Consider the following 16,928-nt stretch of genomic DNA (forward strand, 5'->3'; position numbering starts at 1 on the left):
TATATGTACTGTGTATATTTAGTTCCTGACGCATACTGATCTTTTGGGATGAAAAAATAACATATACTTCCCAGACGAAGTTAAAGAACATACTTTTTTCATGTTATAGTTGGAATGACAGATTAGCTATAGTAATATGAAATAATCGTGTGGTCTTTAACTTCTTTTGAGTAGTATGTTTAACGTGTACTCGTCTGAAAACACATTTATTAATCTCATTTAAACAGGCAACTCTTAAAGGGGGTCGACCCGTGAAGATCCGTAAGATCACCGTGGTCTTCATGAAGCAACCCACGCTTGTCATAAGAGGCGACTAACGGGATCGGGTGGTCAGGCTCGCTGACTTGGTTGATGCAGGTCATCGTATCCCAATGACGTAGATTGATGTGCATGATGTCAATCACTGGATTGTCTGGTCATATCGTTGGAATATTGTTGAGTGCGGCGATGAATAACAAACAAACACATATATCGAGTCAGCATCATTCCATAACTCGAAATAAATTGAACAATCGATCATTCATTGATATACTATCTAATTATGTGATTGAAAAGTTACGATTAATGTTATCTTTAACTTCGAAGTCTATGTATTTGTTTCAGTCACTGATTTCATTTCAGTAATGTAGGTCACCGGGTAAATACGACACCTGTTTGAGAGTTCGCTTCGTATCTACACCCCCACGGAGTGTAACTCACCACCGAATATGATAAACTTGCCTGAAGGGTCAGGCAGTGCCGATCTCAAGATACCAGACAACACACCGACCAATCAGAGCAGGCGTTACAACGGCCGCTAGGCCCTCCAGAGCGTCCCTTGCAACGCGACAAGCTCATAGCATGTGTGAGGTCGACGCGAGAGAGACGTGAGACGGGCCGTCAATACTTTATCTATGGGACTGTGTATATGTACGGTTTAATGACACCGTAACACTCTTCATGTCTAGTCAATGATGTCTTTTGTGAGAAAAAGAACATTATATTCAACTGACGACACAAAATAACAACTTTGTGGATTTATCATATTTTTAGTGAAAAAAATACCCAAAAAATGTTTATTATTGTGAAATACGGCAAAAATGAATCACTGCTGTGCAACCCTAGCTGTGCTGTGGTCAACCTGCTTAACAGTATAAAGAAGCGAGCTGGATATGGAAACACGGGAGTGATACTCGATCTATCAGACGAAACAGGTAAGTTGTTTTTTTTATTGCACACATGTTCACATAACGCTGGTGTCAGATATTTTCTTCCTGCCTCTGTTGCAGCTAAGCCGACGGATTACTATGATCCGCATGTACCAGTAAGAGTATTAGCAGCCAGCGTTTTATTTGACCTGCACTTATAATACGTGCGCTTTATGCTGGTGCTGGGAGTCTCTTGACTTAAGAACGAGCCCAGCTGACGTAAAGCGATCAGTCACATTTGACGTAAGTCGTCAATCAGGAGTATTGATAAATGGGTAGTTTTGATACGGGTGTTGGTGATCAGGTTAATGTCTGTTGGCCAAACACGGTGATTCACTACAATAGATGGACAACCCGTGTATTACACGACATTATTTGGATTACCCGTATATTATAAGCTGGTCATTGGTATTAACGATTGTGATCCGTTCTCAGACGCGTTCAAGCCTAAGTTTTAAGAGTACAGTTAGCTGTGCTTGGAAAGTGTGTAATAGAAATTACGTATCTATTGTATATTTAATACCAAATATTTTATGAATTTATGTAGGTATATATACATTACTGCCTTGTATTACATAATTGTGAAATTATATAACCACATACGTTTGATCAACATATATGTTTTTATCAAGTTCACCAGAATAAGTACTTAACACTTTGACAATAATACACTTTTTAATCATTACCTTTCTGGACCGTTAGCCAAACATAATACAAATTATATTTCTTTCTCGGCGTGTAAACATCACTGTTTACTGTTAGTTTCTACAGTATCCGACAAACAATTGTTAAAATCTATGCTGAGGGGACCCAACCATGGAGAAATCACTACCGTTGCTCGCTCATCCGAGTACCGCGTCACCTACCGCCTGGCTCTGCTTGTTCCTTATTAACTCTGAGGTCATCAAAGAGGCATAGATCACACACTTGATCATCTCTCGCTGTGCTGTATGGTGTGTAGACGCGCTGTCAATGTGTGGACTGGCTGTCACCTCTGTATGTCGGCGCGATATATTTCCATTGACAAAGGAAGCGTCTTCTGATATATCAATATAAATATATATTGGCTGCATAAATTATACATGTTTTCATTTTAAGTTCCTGTATTGATTTAACGCAGAGCAAAGTATGTGTTCGGTTATTAAAATATAACTACTGAGGGAAATTATCGCTGTTAGATCGATATTAGAGTATTGTGTTTCACTCTACTTTTTAATAAGTAATGTTGCGCGTATGAACACGGTGGGTTTCGCAGTAGTAGACTGTACAACAGCGGAGTGCACAACGGGGATAAAATATACTACTTAAAATAAGTTAAGGAGCACTCGAATTGCTCATATTACTGCAGTTAATCTGTCATGCCATAGAATAACTATGACTGTCATGACAGATTAATTTTTGTCATATGAAATAATCGGGTGGTACTTTACTTTTGAGTAGTTTACAACATAGGAGATATAAAATATAAAAAGCGAAAAAAGGAACAAACAAGACATATACACAGCAAACGAACCATCTGACAAACATTTACTTAAATTTATATGTAAAAACACTGAGTATCAATGTCTGACACCAAGGAAACATTGAGTATCAATATCTCACACCAAGGAAAGATTGAGTATCAATACCTCACACCAAGGAAACATTGAGTATCAATATCTCTCACCAAGGAAACATTGAGGATCAATGTCTCACACCAAGGAGAAATTGGGTATCAATGTCTCACGCCATGGAAACATTGAGTATCAATATCTCACACCAAGGACACAATGAGTATCAATATCTCATAGCAAGGAAACATTGAGTATCAATATCTCTCACCAAGGAAACATTAAGTATCAATATCTCACACCAAGGAAAGATTGAGTACCAATATCTAACACCAAGGAAACATTGAGTATCAATGTCTCTCACAAAGGAAAGATTGAGTGCATTTGAACCACAAAGGCAACACTGATATCCTTCTAGAAGTATCCCACTTACTCAAACAAGGACACTCAGCAGTATATATCTCAGTAACTCCTAGGAGACATTGCGGTGTTTTTCTCAGTCCCAGGGAATGTGTGCCCATCAACCGACTGCTGTCGCGCACGCCATTCGCTGATCCTAGAGTACTGGCGAAAAGACGTAACTTAGAAAAGACGTAAACAGATAATGAATGAGTGAGGGAGTATGGTTTTACAACGCTTTTAGCAATATTCCAGCAATATCACGGCGGGGGACACCAGAAATGGGCTTCACACATCGTACCCATGTCGGCAATCGAACCCGGGTCTTCAGCGTGACGAGCGAACGCTTTAACCACTAGGCTACCCGGCCCGACCGCCCCGTAAACAGATAAGTTATATAACCCATATTATATTGTTATCAAAACACACAACTTAGCGAGAGAGTGAGTATTCCAGTTATATCATGGCGTGTCAGCTTAACGTGAGAGGAAAGGCCGAAATGATGCAGGTCTTATCAACAGGTAATAAACTATGTAAACATAGTTTTAAAATGTAACCCCACACGTGAAGATCCGGGATAGAATAGGTCTTCAGCAACCCATGCTTGTCGTAAGAGGCGACTAACGGGTTCTGGTGGTCAGGATCTCTGACTTCGTTGATGCTATTCATCGATCCCAATTGCATAGATCGATGCTCATGATGTCAATCATTGGATTGTCTGGTCCAGACTCGACTATTTACAGACTGCCTTCATATAGCTGGAATATTGATGAGTACGGGCGTTAAACAACAAACAAACAAAAAGTAACCTTTAAAACATAACATCAACAATGCGAACAAGAGGCCCCCCCCAATGGCAACTGAAGCGAATTTGTTGAAACCTCGACATAGCAATACCTGTCAATTCTTTAACTGAGCGGTACATGTTAACACACAACTGTGTGACAGGCAGGTGACGATACTACACTGACAGATCTATACCTTGAGTGTATATCAAAGAACCAACATCTACCCCTGTAGAATTCCAATCTCTCACCATAATCCACTTCCAACTTTAACTCTATTGAAACATTTTGTTTTATCAAAGACAAGTTTCTTATCAGTACGTCTTCAAACACACATATGACATATGAATAGGGGAATAGCATTGCCTTGGCCGTGTCGCCGGTCTATCCATCAGACTTGAATGATATAATGCCTGTTTGTTGAATATGTCACTGGGGCTTCGAGTCACATAAAGAAACCAATATCGCTTCAGTACCCAGCACAATATACCATCGACAATCTCGGAACAAATCAGGGACTTACTTAATCGATAGTATTGATCGATATTGATCTACATTGAGTTCCATTGACCTACATATTATTCAGGAGCCAAAGCTGGTCATTCTGTGTCCATTACCATCTTGTCAAATATATAAATAATTTACTGATTTAGTATGGAGAGGATTGAAGGGTTCGATAGAATTATTGAATGTAGGATTGAGGTACAGAATGGATATGTAAACTGTCAATTTAAGCTCAGCGTTATAAGTGTCTTTGTCAACGATGGCCAAATCTGAAGGAAGAGGACATCAGAATGTGTTTGTTTTGTTTGTTTGTTGTTTAATGCCGCACTCAACAACATTCCAGCTATATGACGGTGGTCTGTATATAATCGAGTCTGGACCGGATAATCCAGTCATTGATGTCATGAGATTCGATCTAAGCAATTGGGATACGATGACATGCATCATCCAAGTCAGCGAGCCTGACCACGCGATCCCGTTAGTTGCCTCTAACAAGCAACCCGTGAAGATCCGAGGTAGAACCGGTGCTTGTCGAAACAACAACTAATCTTACATGCACAGTCGCCTCTTAGGCCCCCGTTTCACTACGACCACGAATATCCCGAATCACCCCGAATAGGAAATATTTCAAGTTCGTAGATAAATATCAATCATTTCTTGAAGTTCTTAAATGAATCTTATTTGATCCCCAAACATTCGTACACTTCGCGGGAGTTCGTCGAATCGACGAGAAAGTTTTTGTTTGTCAAAATTTAGAATTAGAATAATAAGAATTTAGTAAGAACAACATTCAGCATATTCGTAACTTACTGTAGGTGATTCTTACAAATCGTGTGTAGCAGGGCGTGGAATCATCCCACAGATGACATCCTTACCTTGTCAGCTTGCTGACGGGTTTAACCTCTTTGGTCATGTGGACAAGGCGTCTGATCAGAAGGTCCGTGGTTCGAATCCCATCCATACATGAATCTTGTAATTCGTACATATTTCTTAACCCATTCCTGGCATTCTTAATATTTTTCAACCCGATTAGCCACATTGGGAGACATTGAGTATCAATATCTCACACAAAGGAAACATTGAGTATCAATATCTCACACCAAGGAAACATTTCGAAAGTTTTCGATTCGGGCTGATTCGGGGTATTCGTGGTTGTAGTGAAAGGGGGCATTACGACAAGCATGGGATGCTGAAGACCAGCTGTAACCCGTATCTTCACGGGGAACACCTAAATGAATGTTGTGTTACATCACAGGCAATATAATTCCAGTTGTAACACGTAATTCTGTACGTAATAGAGTCAAGACAATACGAACCAGTGATTGATATCATGAGCATTGATGATGATGATGATGACGATGATGATGACGACGCTGGCGATAATAAAGATGATGATGATTATTATTATTACATCTAGTAGTAGCTGTGTTATTGCCATGAGAGATGTATACGTTAATGCATTTGTTTACTTTGGGTCCAAGTGATATTTGACTGAATCTTCGGCATTAGTGTCTGAATATGCAGCATTATAAACCCAGCCATCATCAGAATGCGGAAATTGCATCGGCGACCCACACTTATCAAGGGGTTGTACACCGATGACCGAGTTGCATCATCTATCCCTGCATCGGAATAGGCATTAACCTACATTGATCTTTATGTGTTTCCAAACACTGCGATAATAAAAAGAGCATGAATAATACTAGCATGACAATATTACCCGAAATAAAGACGATAACCTATGGTTGTTATGGTAACGACACACACAAGCTTTAAACGTTATAGCGATAGCACATGACTATCCAGTGCTCGGTTGCCCTTGTGTCCAAGTTATATACGTAATTGGTAATTGGTGCACAAGGTGTATGTACTGTACAATAGGGATATCGACAACACTGCATGTAAAGACTGTACAGTTGTTGATCCCAAAGTTGAATAACAACCCGGTCACTAACGGGATACGATCTCAGCACCTGGCGGGGGCCCGGGGGGCCAAGTCGTCTAAGGCGCTGCAATTCGCTGTTCAGAGTTGCGTCCCTTGTGCACGCCAGAAACCTATGATTGTGGGTTCGAATCCCGGTTCGCCCAGATTATGTTTCTAGGTTTGTCAGCACCATACCCTAGCTCGTGGGTTTCACTGAAGCGGTAAACGTCTGAGACCTGCATCACTTCGGGCTTTCCTCACACATTAAACTGACACGCCGTGATATAACTGGAATACTGTTAATAGCGGCGTAAAACCCTACTCACTCACTACTTCCCGACGATTCTCTAAGTGGTGAAGCGGTAAACATCTGAGTCCTGCACCACTTCGGGCTTTCCTCCTACATTAAGCTGACACGCCGTGATATAACTGGAATACTGTTAAAAGTGGCGTTAAACCCAACTCACTCACTCACTCAGCGCCTGGCTGATTGGACCGCTTGTCCACCTCGCCTTCAAATATACAGTGCTAGTATGTAAATGTATGCTTCATCTGGAGCATGTACCTATCTTCTGTTATAGTATACCTCTCGACTCTCTCACACCATTTATTTCAGTAGTTTCGTTATGTTTTATTTAGTGATTCAAATCAATCATTATATGAGCAACAAATCAAAGGTACAAATAAAATAAAAGGAATGCTAAAGTATTAATAACAAACAAAACACCACTTTATTATCATTTTGGTATTATTTATTGACAGTTTTGTTTTGAGTTTGTTTATATGTGTGGCATGTGTTCGGACACGAAGTTACTTACATACTACAGTAAACTACTTTTATAACGAACTCGAAGGGACCACTAATTTTAGTTCGTAATAACCGTAGCTCGTTATGATCATATATACAGCATTTATACAACATATGTTCGTTATATCGGTCAGTTCGTTATATGCTTGTTCGTTATAACCGTAGTTTACTGTATGTGTGTGATCCAGCAGAATGTTTGGCACCTTACGATTCGCAGGACACTGCTTCAGGTGTTTACTGTTGCAATGCGAATAACATCTGTCACCGAATAGGATATTGAATTAATACCAGCCGACCACTCACAATTGCAAACATATGTCACGTTCCTCTACAGGATATTGTTTCACGAAACTGTCGCAGCACTACGACAGTCGTAGCGCTTCGTGAAACTGGTCCCGATATTTGAGACTTACTAACACACTAAAACAAACTTGATAGAATGCAGCACTGTACGTAAGTGACAAGCCACTAGATACGTCTCCGGACAAAAGCCATTAGATACGTTTCCTTACAAAAAACACTAGATAAGCTCCCGTACAAAAGCAAATAGATACGTCTCCGTACAAAAGCCAATAGATACGCCTCCGTACAAAAGCCAATAGATACGTCTCCGTACAAAAGCTAATAGATACGCTCCCGTACAAAAGCCAATAGATACGTCTCCGTACAAAAGCTATTAGATACGCCCCCGTACAAAAGCAAATAGATACGTTTCAGTACAAAAGCAAATTGATACGTTTCCGTACATAAGCCAATAGACACGTCTCCGTACAAAATTCAATAGATACGCCTCCATGCAAAAGCCAATAGATACGTTTCCGTACAAAAAACAATAGATACGCCCCCGTACAAAAGCCAATAGATACGTTTCCGTACAAAAGCCGATAGATAAGTCTCCGTACAAAAGCGGCATGGATGCGCCCGCGTATTCAGGCCGACATGTTGAAAATATGGAGGTAAGGTTAAACTAATGGAGGTTCAGACTAATAAGTGACTCCGTACCGTGTCTGGAATACTGTATACACATATACGCATGATAATACTGAAAGGAGTGAATTTGAGGTGTTAAACGCCCCTTACGTTACATTTGAATGAAGGGTCGCTATATCAGATCAGTGTATGTCGGTGAAGACGATATTTAACCAAATGAGTCTATTCTTTCGTTCATTCCGATGCCCCCTTCATTACTGCCAAACGAAGGGGCACGGGTGGCCCAGCCGTCTAAGGCGCCGCGATTCGCTATGCAGAGTTGCGTCCCTTGGGCACGCCAGACACCTATGATTGTGGGTTCGAATCCCGGTTCGCCCCGATTATGTTTCTAGGTTTGTCAGCACCATACCCGTGCTCGTGGGTTTCACTGAAGCGGTAAACGTCTGAGACCTGCATCACTTCGGGCTTTCCTCACACATTAAACTGACACGCCGTGATATAACTGGAATACTGTTAATAGCGGCGTAAAACCCTACTCACTCACTACTTCCCGACGATTCTCTAAGTGGTGTTGTCTCCTCTATGCTCTGTTGATCATACAGTGTCGCTAGAAGCAGATATACCAGATACACGAAGACACGACCCATGCCATCAATACAACCGGTGATCCCACGCAGCTATCCTTACAGGTTACACGTCAAATACCCGATGTCGGGATATCTCCGAATGGTGTGTGACCAGTTCTCAGGTGTTTGGAATAGGTAATACCACATCGGGTATAAACCATAAAGTGTGCACTTGACGTATACAATACTTCCAATTTGTGTGATTTATGGCATGTACTTCCAACAATTATTGGCACAATAAATCACGACGTGCTTACTGCTGCCGTTACACGTTCATTCTCTGTTGAAGGTTCCGAATGACCTATCGGAGATGTATGGCTGCCATCTGGTTACACACGAAACGAATTAACTTGTTTGTTTTTCTTCTGTTATTGAATTCTTGACGATACATGCTTTTTGAACGATCCGATGTATTGTGACATTTGTAAGGTCAAGGAGAGTATTTAACAACTAGTCCGTGCCACATACTTTACTACTGCTACCATTGTTATCACATGCAGCACACTGCTACCATTGTGTTATCACATGCAGCACACTGCTACCATTGTGTTATCACATGCAGCACACTGCTACCATTGTGTTATCACATGCAGCTCAATGCTATCGTTGTGTTATCACATGCAGCAAACTGCTATCGTTGTGTTATCTCATGTAGTACACTGCTACCATTGTGTTATATCTCATGTAGCACACTGCTACCATTGTGTTATCTCATATAGCACACTGATATTATCTCATGTAGCAAACTGCTTCTATTGTGTTATATCATGTAGTACACTGCTACCATTGTGTTATATCTCATGTAGCACACTGCTACCATTGTGTTATCTCATATAGCACACTGATATTATCTCATGTAGCAAACTGCTTCTATTGTGTTATATCATGTAGTACACTGCTACCATTGTGTTATATCTCATGTAGCACACTGCTACCATTGTGTTATCTCATATAGCACACTGATATTATCTCATGTAGCAAACTGCTTCTATTGTGTTATATCATGTAGTACACTGCTATCACTGTGTCATATCATGTAGTGCACTGCTACCATTGTGTTATCTCATATAGCACACTGATATTATCTCATGTAGCAAACTGCTTCTATTGTGCTATATCATGTAGCAAACTGCTTCTATTGTGTTATATCATGTAGTACACTGCTACCATTGTGTTATCTCATATAGCACACTGCTTTCATTGTGTTATCTCATTAATGAGTGGCATAATAACATGTTATCCCAACATGGGCACTGTTATCGAGTTATCTTAAACCAATATGTTCTGAACCATATGACATTATTACCTGTTCATGAGCACGTAGCCGTCATTCTGTTACCAAAGTTAAGGCGATACGATCTAATAAGGACACCGTTATATCAAGCCACGGTTGTCAAATCCTAATGTTTGCCAAACATTGAGCATCACAAATCGATTGGTACCAATGCGTTCAAAGATTCTTCGCAATCCAATAAACACCGCCCGCCATGAGGCTTGTGCACTATCAACGTTCAAAACACTACACTCAAATCTGCCTCAGCCAGCCAACATAAACATGAAGGGTTGTATTTCACAGTGCCTGTTTATGATAACACAAGAGTGCATGCTTCGACGGGACCCCGGGGGGCCCGTTCCACAAAGCGATCTTAACGTTTAGACTATCGTAAGTCTGTGTAAAAGAACGGAAGTTACGATCAACTTAGCACTAAGATCGCTTTGTGGAACGAGGCACAGGACCCACTGTGGCTCAAATGCACGTTTAGCAAGATCAAGGTTATTCACGAACATGCTAGCTTTCGTATATACGTGTAGATGAATAAGTGACACCCATGAAAATCCGGGTTAGAAAAGGTCTTCAGCAACCCATGCTTGCCGTAAAAGGCGACTATGCTTGTCGTAAGAGGCGACTAACGGGATCGGGTGGTCAAGCTCGCTGACTTGGTTGATGCATGTTATCGTATCTCATTTGCGTGGATCGATGCTCATGATTTCAATCACTTGACTGTCTGGTCCAGACTCGATTATTTACAGACCGCCGTCATAAAGCTGGAATATTGCTGAGTGCGGCGTTAACAACAAACAAACAAACAAACAAAGATGAGTAAGTGAGTTTGGTTTTATGGTGTTCTAACCGGTATTTCACGGCATGTCAGCGGAAGTTACTATTGCCACTTTGGTGTAACACACAACAGACCTTGGACCATGAATAATCGGTTCGTACCTTGGATCGGAAACAACAACCAGCGTAACCTGGCGTGGCTAAGGGACGCAACTCTGCACAGTGAAATGCGACGCATTGGACCGACCTTGCCCTCTAATAATAAATTGATGTAAAGTTATGAAGTTGTCTTCATGATATGTTGTAAACAAAAACAAAAGGTCATGTGTTGGTTGACTGTAATTATCAGCCATAGTACATTGAAACAACACATGGGGAATGCAGGTTAGAACAGGTCCCCAGCAACCAATGCTGGTCGCAAGAGGTGACCTAATGGATCGTGAGGGTAGGGGGTTGGGGTTGGTGGGGGGTCAGACTCAGTGACTTGCGTGTCATCGTAACCAGATTTCGTCGGACGTTGCTCATAAAAACACTGTTTTTTTATCTTGTTCATGTAGTCCAGTCTTGATGATTCACAGGGCGCCTTCATATGGGGTGACTATTTCCGAGTGCGACGATGTAAACTATTGCTATTTGTCATCGATGTTTGCAATACATCCACAGCTCAATCAATTGTACATGAAAGCGATCTCGGTGTTACGACAGTCTACGCTGTAGTACACCAAGCAGAATTATTACGAAGAGTGCAGATTGAGATATCCATAGTTCCAAGACCAGACCAAGACCAGGGCAGTGTTGCTTTAGACCACAGTGAGGTTGAGTGAGTGAGAATGGTTTTAGGTCGCTTTCAGCAATTTCACGACAGGATAAATCTGAAAAGGGTTTCACACATTGTCGATGTGACGAGCGAACGCTATAAACACTTGGCTACCCCACCACCTAGTGACGGATCATAAAGTTTCTTCTTCGACTTAAACGATATATCGAGAAAATGGAGTTCGTTTCATTGCATATACCAGTATACACATGTCTTCATTTGAAGTACAAGTGTACTGCTGCCCCCTACTCAAGTACGCATAACCCGATGATAAACCGATTCGTTGCCCTACGTCACATAGAGATTAGCAAACCTTTGAAAGTAAATGACTTCTAAGCACTATAACTGCCATACTACCGCGTAGAAAATGTCTTGTTAATGTCGTCGCAGAAATGTTTTTGAAACCACGGGAGGTCGAAGGGACATAAATAAACACTCCCGCATATATCGGGACAACAACAGGCTTAATAAATTGGCCATCTCACATCTGACCTTCCCTTGTGCTCTGTGAAAGTGTTTATTCATTGCCATGTCCACCTTCCTGGTCCAAACTTTGGGAGTGCTTTGTGGCGGGACACCATGGAGGAGCCTCGCCGTAAACACGGGGGTCGTCACAACCCCGTGTGTTAATAATGATGTTGTGGTGCCATGGGTAAGAGTAAATTTCCAACCACGGATTAAGGTGGACACGTTTAGGACCAGTGTGTACAAATAGTGAGTGAGTGAGTTGGGTTTAACGCCGCTTTTAACAGTATTCCAGTTATATTACGTCGTGTCAGCTTAATGTGGGAGGAAAGCCCGAAGTGATGCAGGTCTTAGACGTTTACCACTTTGGTGAAACCCACGAGCACGGGTATGGTGCTGACAAACCAAGAAACATAATCGGGGCGAACCGGGATTCGAACCCATGATCATATGTTTCCTGCGTGCAACAACGATTTGTGTTTGTTGTTGATTAACACGGCACACAGCAATATTCCAGCTACTAATATATATGATGGCGGTCTATAAATAATCGAGTCTGAACCACACAATCCAGTGATTTACACCATGAGCAGCGATCTACGGGATACGACGACAGCGAGCCTGACCAACGTTAATCTCTTAAGACAAGCATGTTTTGCTGAAGAGCTATTCTAACCCGGATCTAACAACAAGAATATAGTTATTTCTCAAAGCGCCAGGAGCCGGCAGTGTTCATTTCAGTATCGATGGTAAAAGAAATGCATGGAAGGTCAAAACAACACATGATCACATTACCCAAGAGAATTAGCTGGGACTGTCTGGCACCTCGTATATTTACTCTGGCCTTCATTCATGAATATACTTCTTCTTCTTCTTCTTCTTCTTCTGGTAAGGGGGCGGTCGGGTAGTCTAGTGGTTAAAGCGTTCGCTCGTCACGCTGAAGACCCGGGTTCGATTCCCGACATGGGTACAATGTGTGACGCCCAATTCTGGTGTCCCCCGCCGTGATATTGCTGGAAAATTGCAAAAAGCGGCGTAAAACCAAAACTCACTCTTCTGGTAAGAATTACGACCGTATTCCCCTCCAAAGGTTATATATGTATGCATTACCGGTCCATCCTTTTAATTATATATATTTTTGAGGGGGTAAATATTTTATTTACTGACCAATAACGATTGATTGTTTGTTGTTTAACGCCGCACTCAGCAATATTCCAGCTCTATGACGGCAGCCTGTAAATAATCGAGTCTGGACCAGACAATCCAGTGATTGACATCATGAGCATCGATCCACGCATTTGGGATACGATGATATGCATCAACCAAGTCAGCGAGCCTGACCACCCGATCCCGTTAGTCACTTCTTACGGCAAGCATGGGTTGCTGAAGAGCTACTCTACCCCGGATCTTCTCGGGTGACCAATGAGTTCCTGTGATCATGCTCTAGATATGATAACACTAAAAAAACAGATAAACCGACATAGGTCTTTCACCCAAATTTGCCTATCAAATAATTAAGTTCCTACTGTTATTATGTTCAATAAAGTTTCTATTTCCTCGTTCCATTAAGCAAGTCTACGTGCTTCACGTGAATTAGATGAAATCGTGAGTCAATTGTTACGCCTTTCCGGCACCCCCACCGCCATATCAACTTACACGGACCTTCTGTGTTGGAACTTGAGTTAACAGATTGACGACCTGCCATTGTTAAAATGTACCGGAGAATACTTTATCTCGCACTGTTTGAAAATAATATTGGAAATTCAAACACATCCATGTCTCCCATTTAGAGGCACTTAAGAAGCTTGAATAAAAGGTTAATGTGTTAACATAGAGCTTCCCTGAGCCAGACAGCATATTTGCCTTCACTTGACGCAGTGTCAGGGTTCAGTGTAAGAAGCAAATATGGCTGATTGATGATCGGGTTATTAGAGACCCACTGGCGTTGTGGTTTGGGTAGAGTTCACATTCTGTGTAAGGTATTTAAACAAAATGTCTGCATGCAGCTACAAATTCATATGGTTTAACCTCAAAATTGCATCTAGACCAGATTCATTCAAAGAAGTGTTATTTCTGTATAATGATTTATCACATTACAGTGACTGTGCACTTTGGACAATTGCCAATTTTCAGGGTGGCCCGACTTTCACAAAAAACGAACCTAATTGATGAAGCAAATGATAAAAACATATGTGCCTGTCTTGATTTTCTTTCCGCGGATCAATTATACATAGTGTTACACAACAGAAATGCCCTTTTCCATGAAAATCCGTACCAGGATTTATTTCCACCCCTACGGGGAAATACCGCAAACAATCTCCTCTGATTTTACAATATCAAGGTCGATTGTATGAACGTTGTAACATTGGCGATATCTGCCGACAGTGAAGTAATTACTTAACACAACAACGCTGTGCATGCTAGACAACAAACTGGGGCTTGTTATGCAGTCGTCACGGCCATGCGATAACATGGCACATCGAGATTAACCGGCGTTGCTTGAGCATGCGACTTGTTGACTGTATTACACAATCAAGACTTAAAGCGAGGCTCACGCCTCTCTGCCACGCATTATTCTGTCAAGATCAGTTTACAGTTTAATGTTTGTCACCCAAAACACCTCGAGCCAATGGCAGGCCCTTATTTAACAGGGTACACTTTGTAATGGGACCCTGAAGATCCAGGTAAAGAAACGGTCCTCAGCAACCCACGCTTGCCGTGAGGCGACTAACGGGATAGGGTGGACAGGCTTGGTTGAATCATGTCATCGTATCCCAATGGCCTTGATCAATGCTCATGATATCAATCACTGGGTTGTCCAGACTAGATTGTTTACAGACCGCCGTTATAAAGCTTGAATGTACCTGATTGCGGCGTAAACAACAAGCACACTTTGTTATGGGCATCTATATGTACAGGGATTTTTATAAAACTGGTGGTTCATGGCAACGAACAAGTCAATTATTGCCTACAAAATGTTTAATGGATATCTTCCCATATGAACGTGGTATCAAGGAATATTGTAACCCTTGTGCCTTGATGGGTATAAATATAAACTGCCTTTATCTTTATCTGAGCTGTATACGCTTTGACTACTCGAAGTTAGCTAAGGATCACCAGTTTAAAAGATAATACATTTACTTCAAATTGTGTGCATCTGTTGAAATAAGCAAATACAATATTGCTCGAAGACATGTTCAATGAACAAAAGTCCGTGGTCATGTGCCACAAAACGACAACAACAACATGTGACCAATAATCAGTCAGATCACCCGTCAAAATGAGAGTATCGGACCAAACTGAAACCTCAAAACATCACAAAAACAAATTTTTTTAAAAGAAAAGCGCATATGTGATCCACGTATTGCGATCACAGCCTGGCACCGTCTTCTCATGCTCCCAGTCCTGGATTGACACTCTTCAGCAAAGCTTTGTCGAGTTACTCATGCTTTGGCTAGTGCAAAAGAGGTCTGCAACATGACCTTGTGTTGACCCAGTTTCAATGATGTCTATGCATCTGCTAATTCTTCGTTTGTCAAACGACATCTTTGACCTGGAGGGGGAATAAATGCATTCAGCTGTTGCAATCCTCAATAGCAAATGTTGTGCTCTCTGATAATGATGTGCTATGATTCATACATCCGAACAAAGGTTTTCAATCAATTCCAGTTCCACTCTGTCCATTCATCATGAAATCGAGGACCTATGGGGTTGCCTAATCATTGTGTACCAGGATATTTCAATCTTTATTTGTTGGATATTTTTTATATATATCATCAAAAATTGATCCTTACCAAATTTTGAGTAGCATATCTTAGACATCTGAAAACATATTCTTTAGTTATTACCTAAAGTCTTAAAAGCACACTTTGTGTAGTTGGTAATTTGTAAAGACAACTCACATATATTTTCTTGTGTTCATTCCAGGCCTGGTGAAAGATCTGGATCTCCACAAGAACGAGTATGCCACCAAGTTCCTGGATTCTCACACCACCTACATCCTGGTCCAGAAGGAGGTGGTGCAGGACAACGAACTGAGCCCTGGGGACCGGTCCTCCACCCCCACCCCCACCTTCCAGTACATGCCCCTCCTGGAGGAGTATGCCAAACAGTTTCCCAACTACCATGTGCATGTCCAGGAGGTGGAGAAGAAGAAGACTCGCCGCACTGGCAGCAAGTCCCCCAGTCCTGCCGGAAGGTTGAGGTCACAGAGAACATCAAAGAGGACTTCCCGAAAGAAGTGACACTGATGTCTTGTTCAGTTCAATCATTCAGTTCCTTACATGGCCAATATTTACACTAAGTGTGTTTTGAATGCAAGTTGTACCTTGATTTGTAAGGAAAAGTCAGGTCTTGTTTGGTATGGCTGATAACTTCCTCAACATGAGTATATTTATTGAAATGTTATCAAACTGTGTGTCCAGATATATAAGAAGTTTAGATGTTGTGATGTATGATCTCAAGTGTCAACGAACAGTCAATCAATGAATACATTCAAGATATGCTAATGACTGTGTTAGCGTCAACACAAAATTGTCACAATGCCTATGATCTTGTTGATGTTCAAGCCTACATGTTTTTTGGATGAATAACCTTGTCCTTGACTTGTCTGGCCTTGACATCAGTGGTCATTCGAAATCACAGACTGTATACAGAAAGGGTACCTTATGAGCCTCTTGTCAACTACAGTATTCGCCATAATATGTGCCCTGGGTAATTAGAAAATTGAAAAAATGGGAGGGGGGGGGGGGGGGGGGGGAGACTTATGAAAGGAGTTAAATTTGTTGTCAGAGATTGAGCGGTAGTGATCAAACTTACCAAGTTCAAACGTCAATGGACCTAATGATTTCAATAATAGTTACCAGGGAAATATA

At 41.4% G+C, this 16,928-nt stretch overlaps 1 protein-coding gene across 1 annotated transcript; it reads left to right on the top strand.

The window, feature by feature from the left end:
* Positions 1-855: 855 nt before the first annotated feature.
* Positions 856-16,782, top strand: LOC139443467 (uncharacterized protein CXorf65 homolog). The gene is made up of 2 exons (XM_071224451.1): positions 856-1,193; positions 15,982-16,782. Exons 1-2 carry the CDS (start codon positions 1,052-1,054, stop codon positions 16,296-16,298), a joined length of 459 nt encoding a protein of 152 aa, XP_071080552.1. The 5' UTR covers positions 856-1,051; the 3' UTR covers positions 16,299-16,782.
* The last annotated feature ends 146 nt before the right edge of the window (positions 16,783-16,928 follow it).

The sequence above is a fragment of the Haliotis cracherodii genome, unplaced genomic scaffold (assembly GCF_022045235.1).
Source record: "Haliotis cracherodii isolate W230 unplaced genomic scaffold, xgHalCrac1.p SCAF_5, whole genome shotgun sequence".
In the NCBI taxonomy this organism is placed as follows: Eukaryota; Metazoa; Mollusca; class Gastropoda; order Lepetellida; family Haliotidae; genus Haliotis; species Haliotis cracherodii.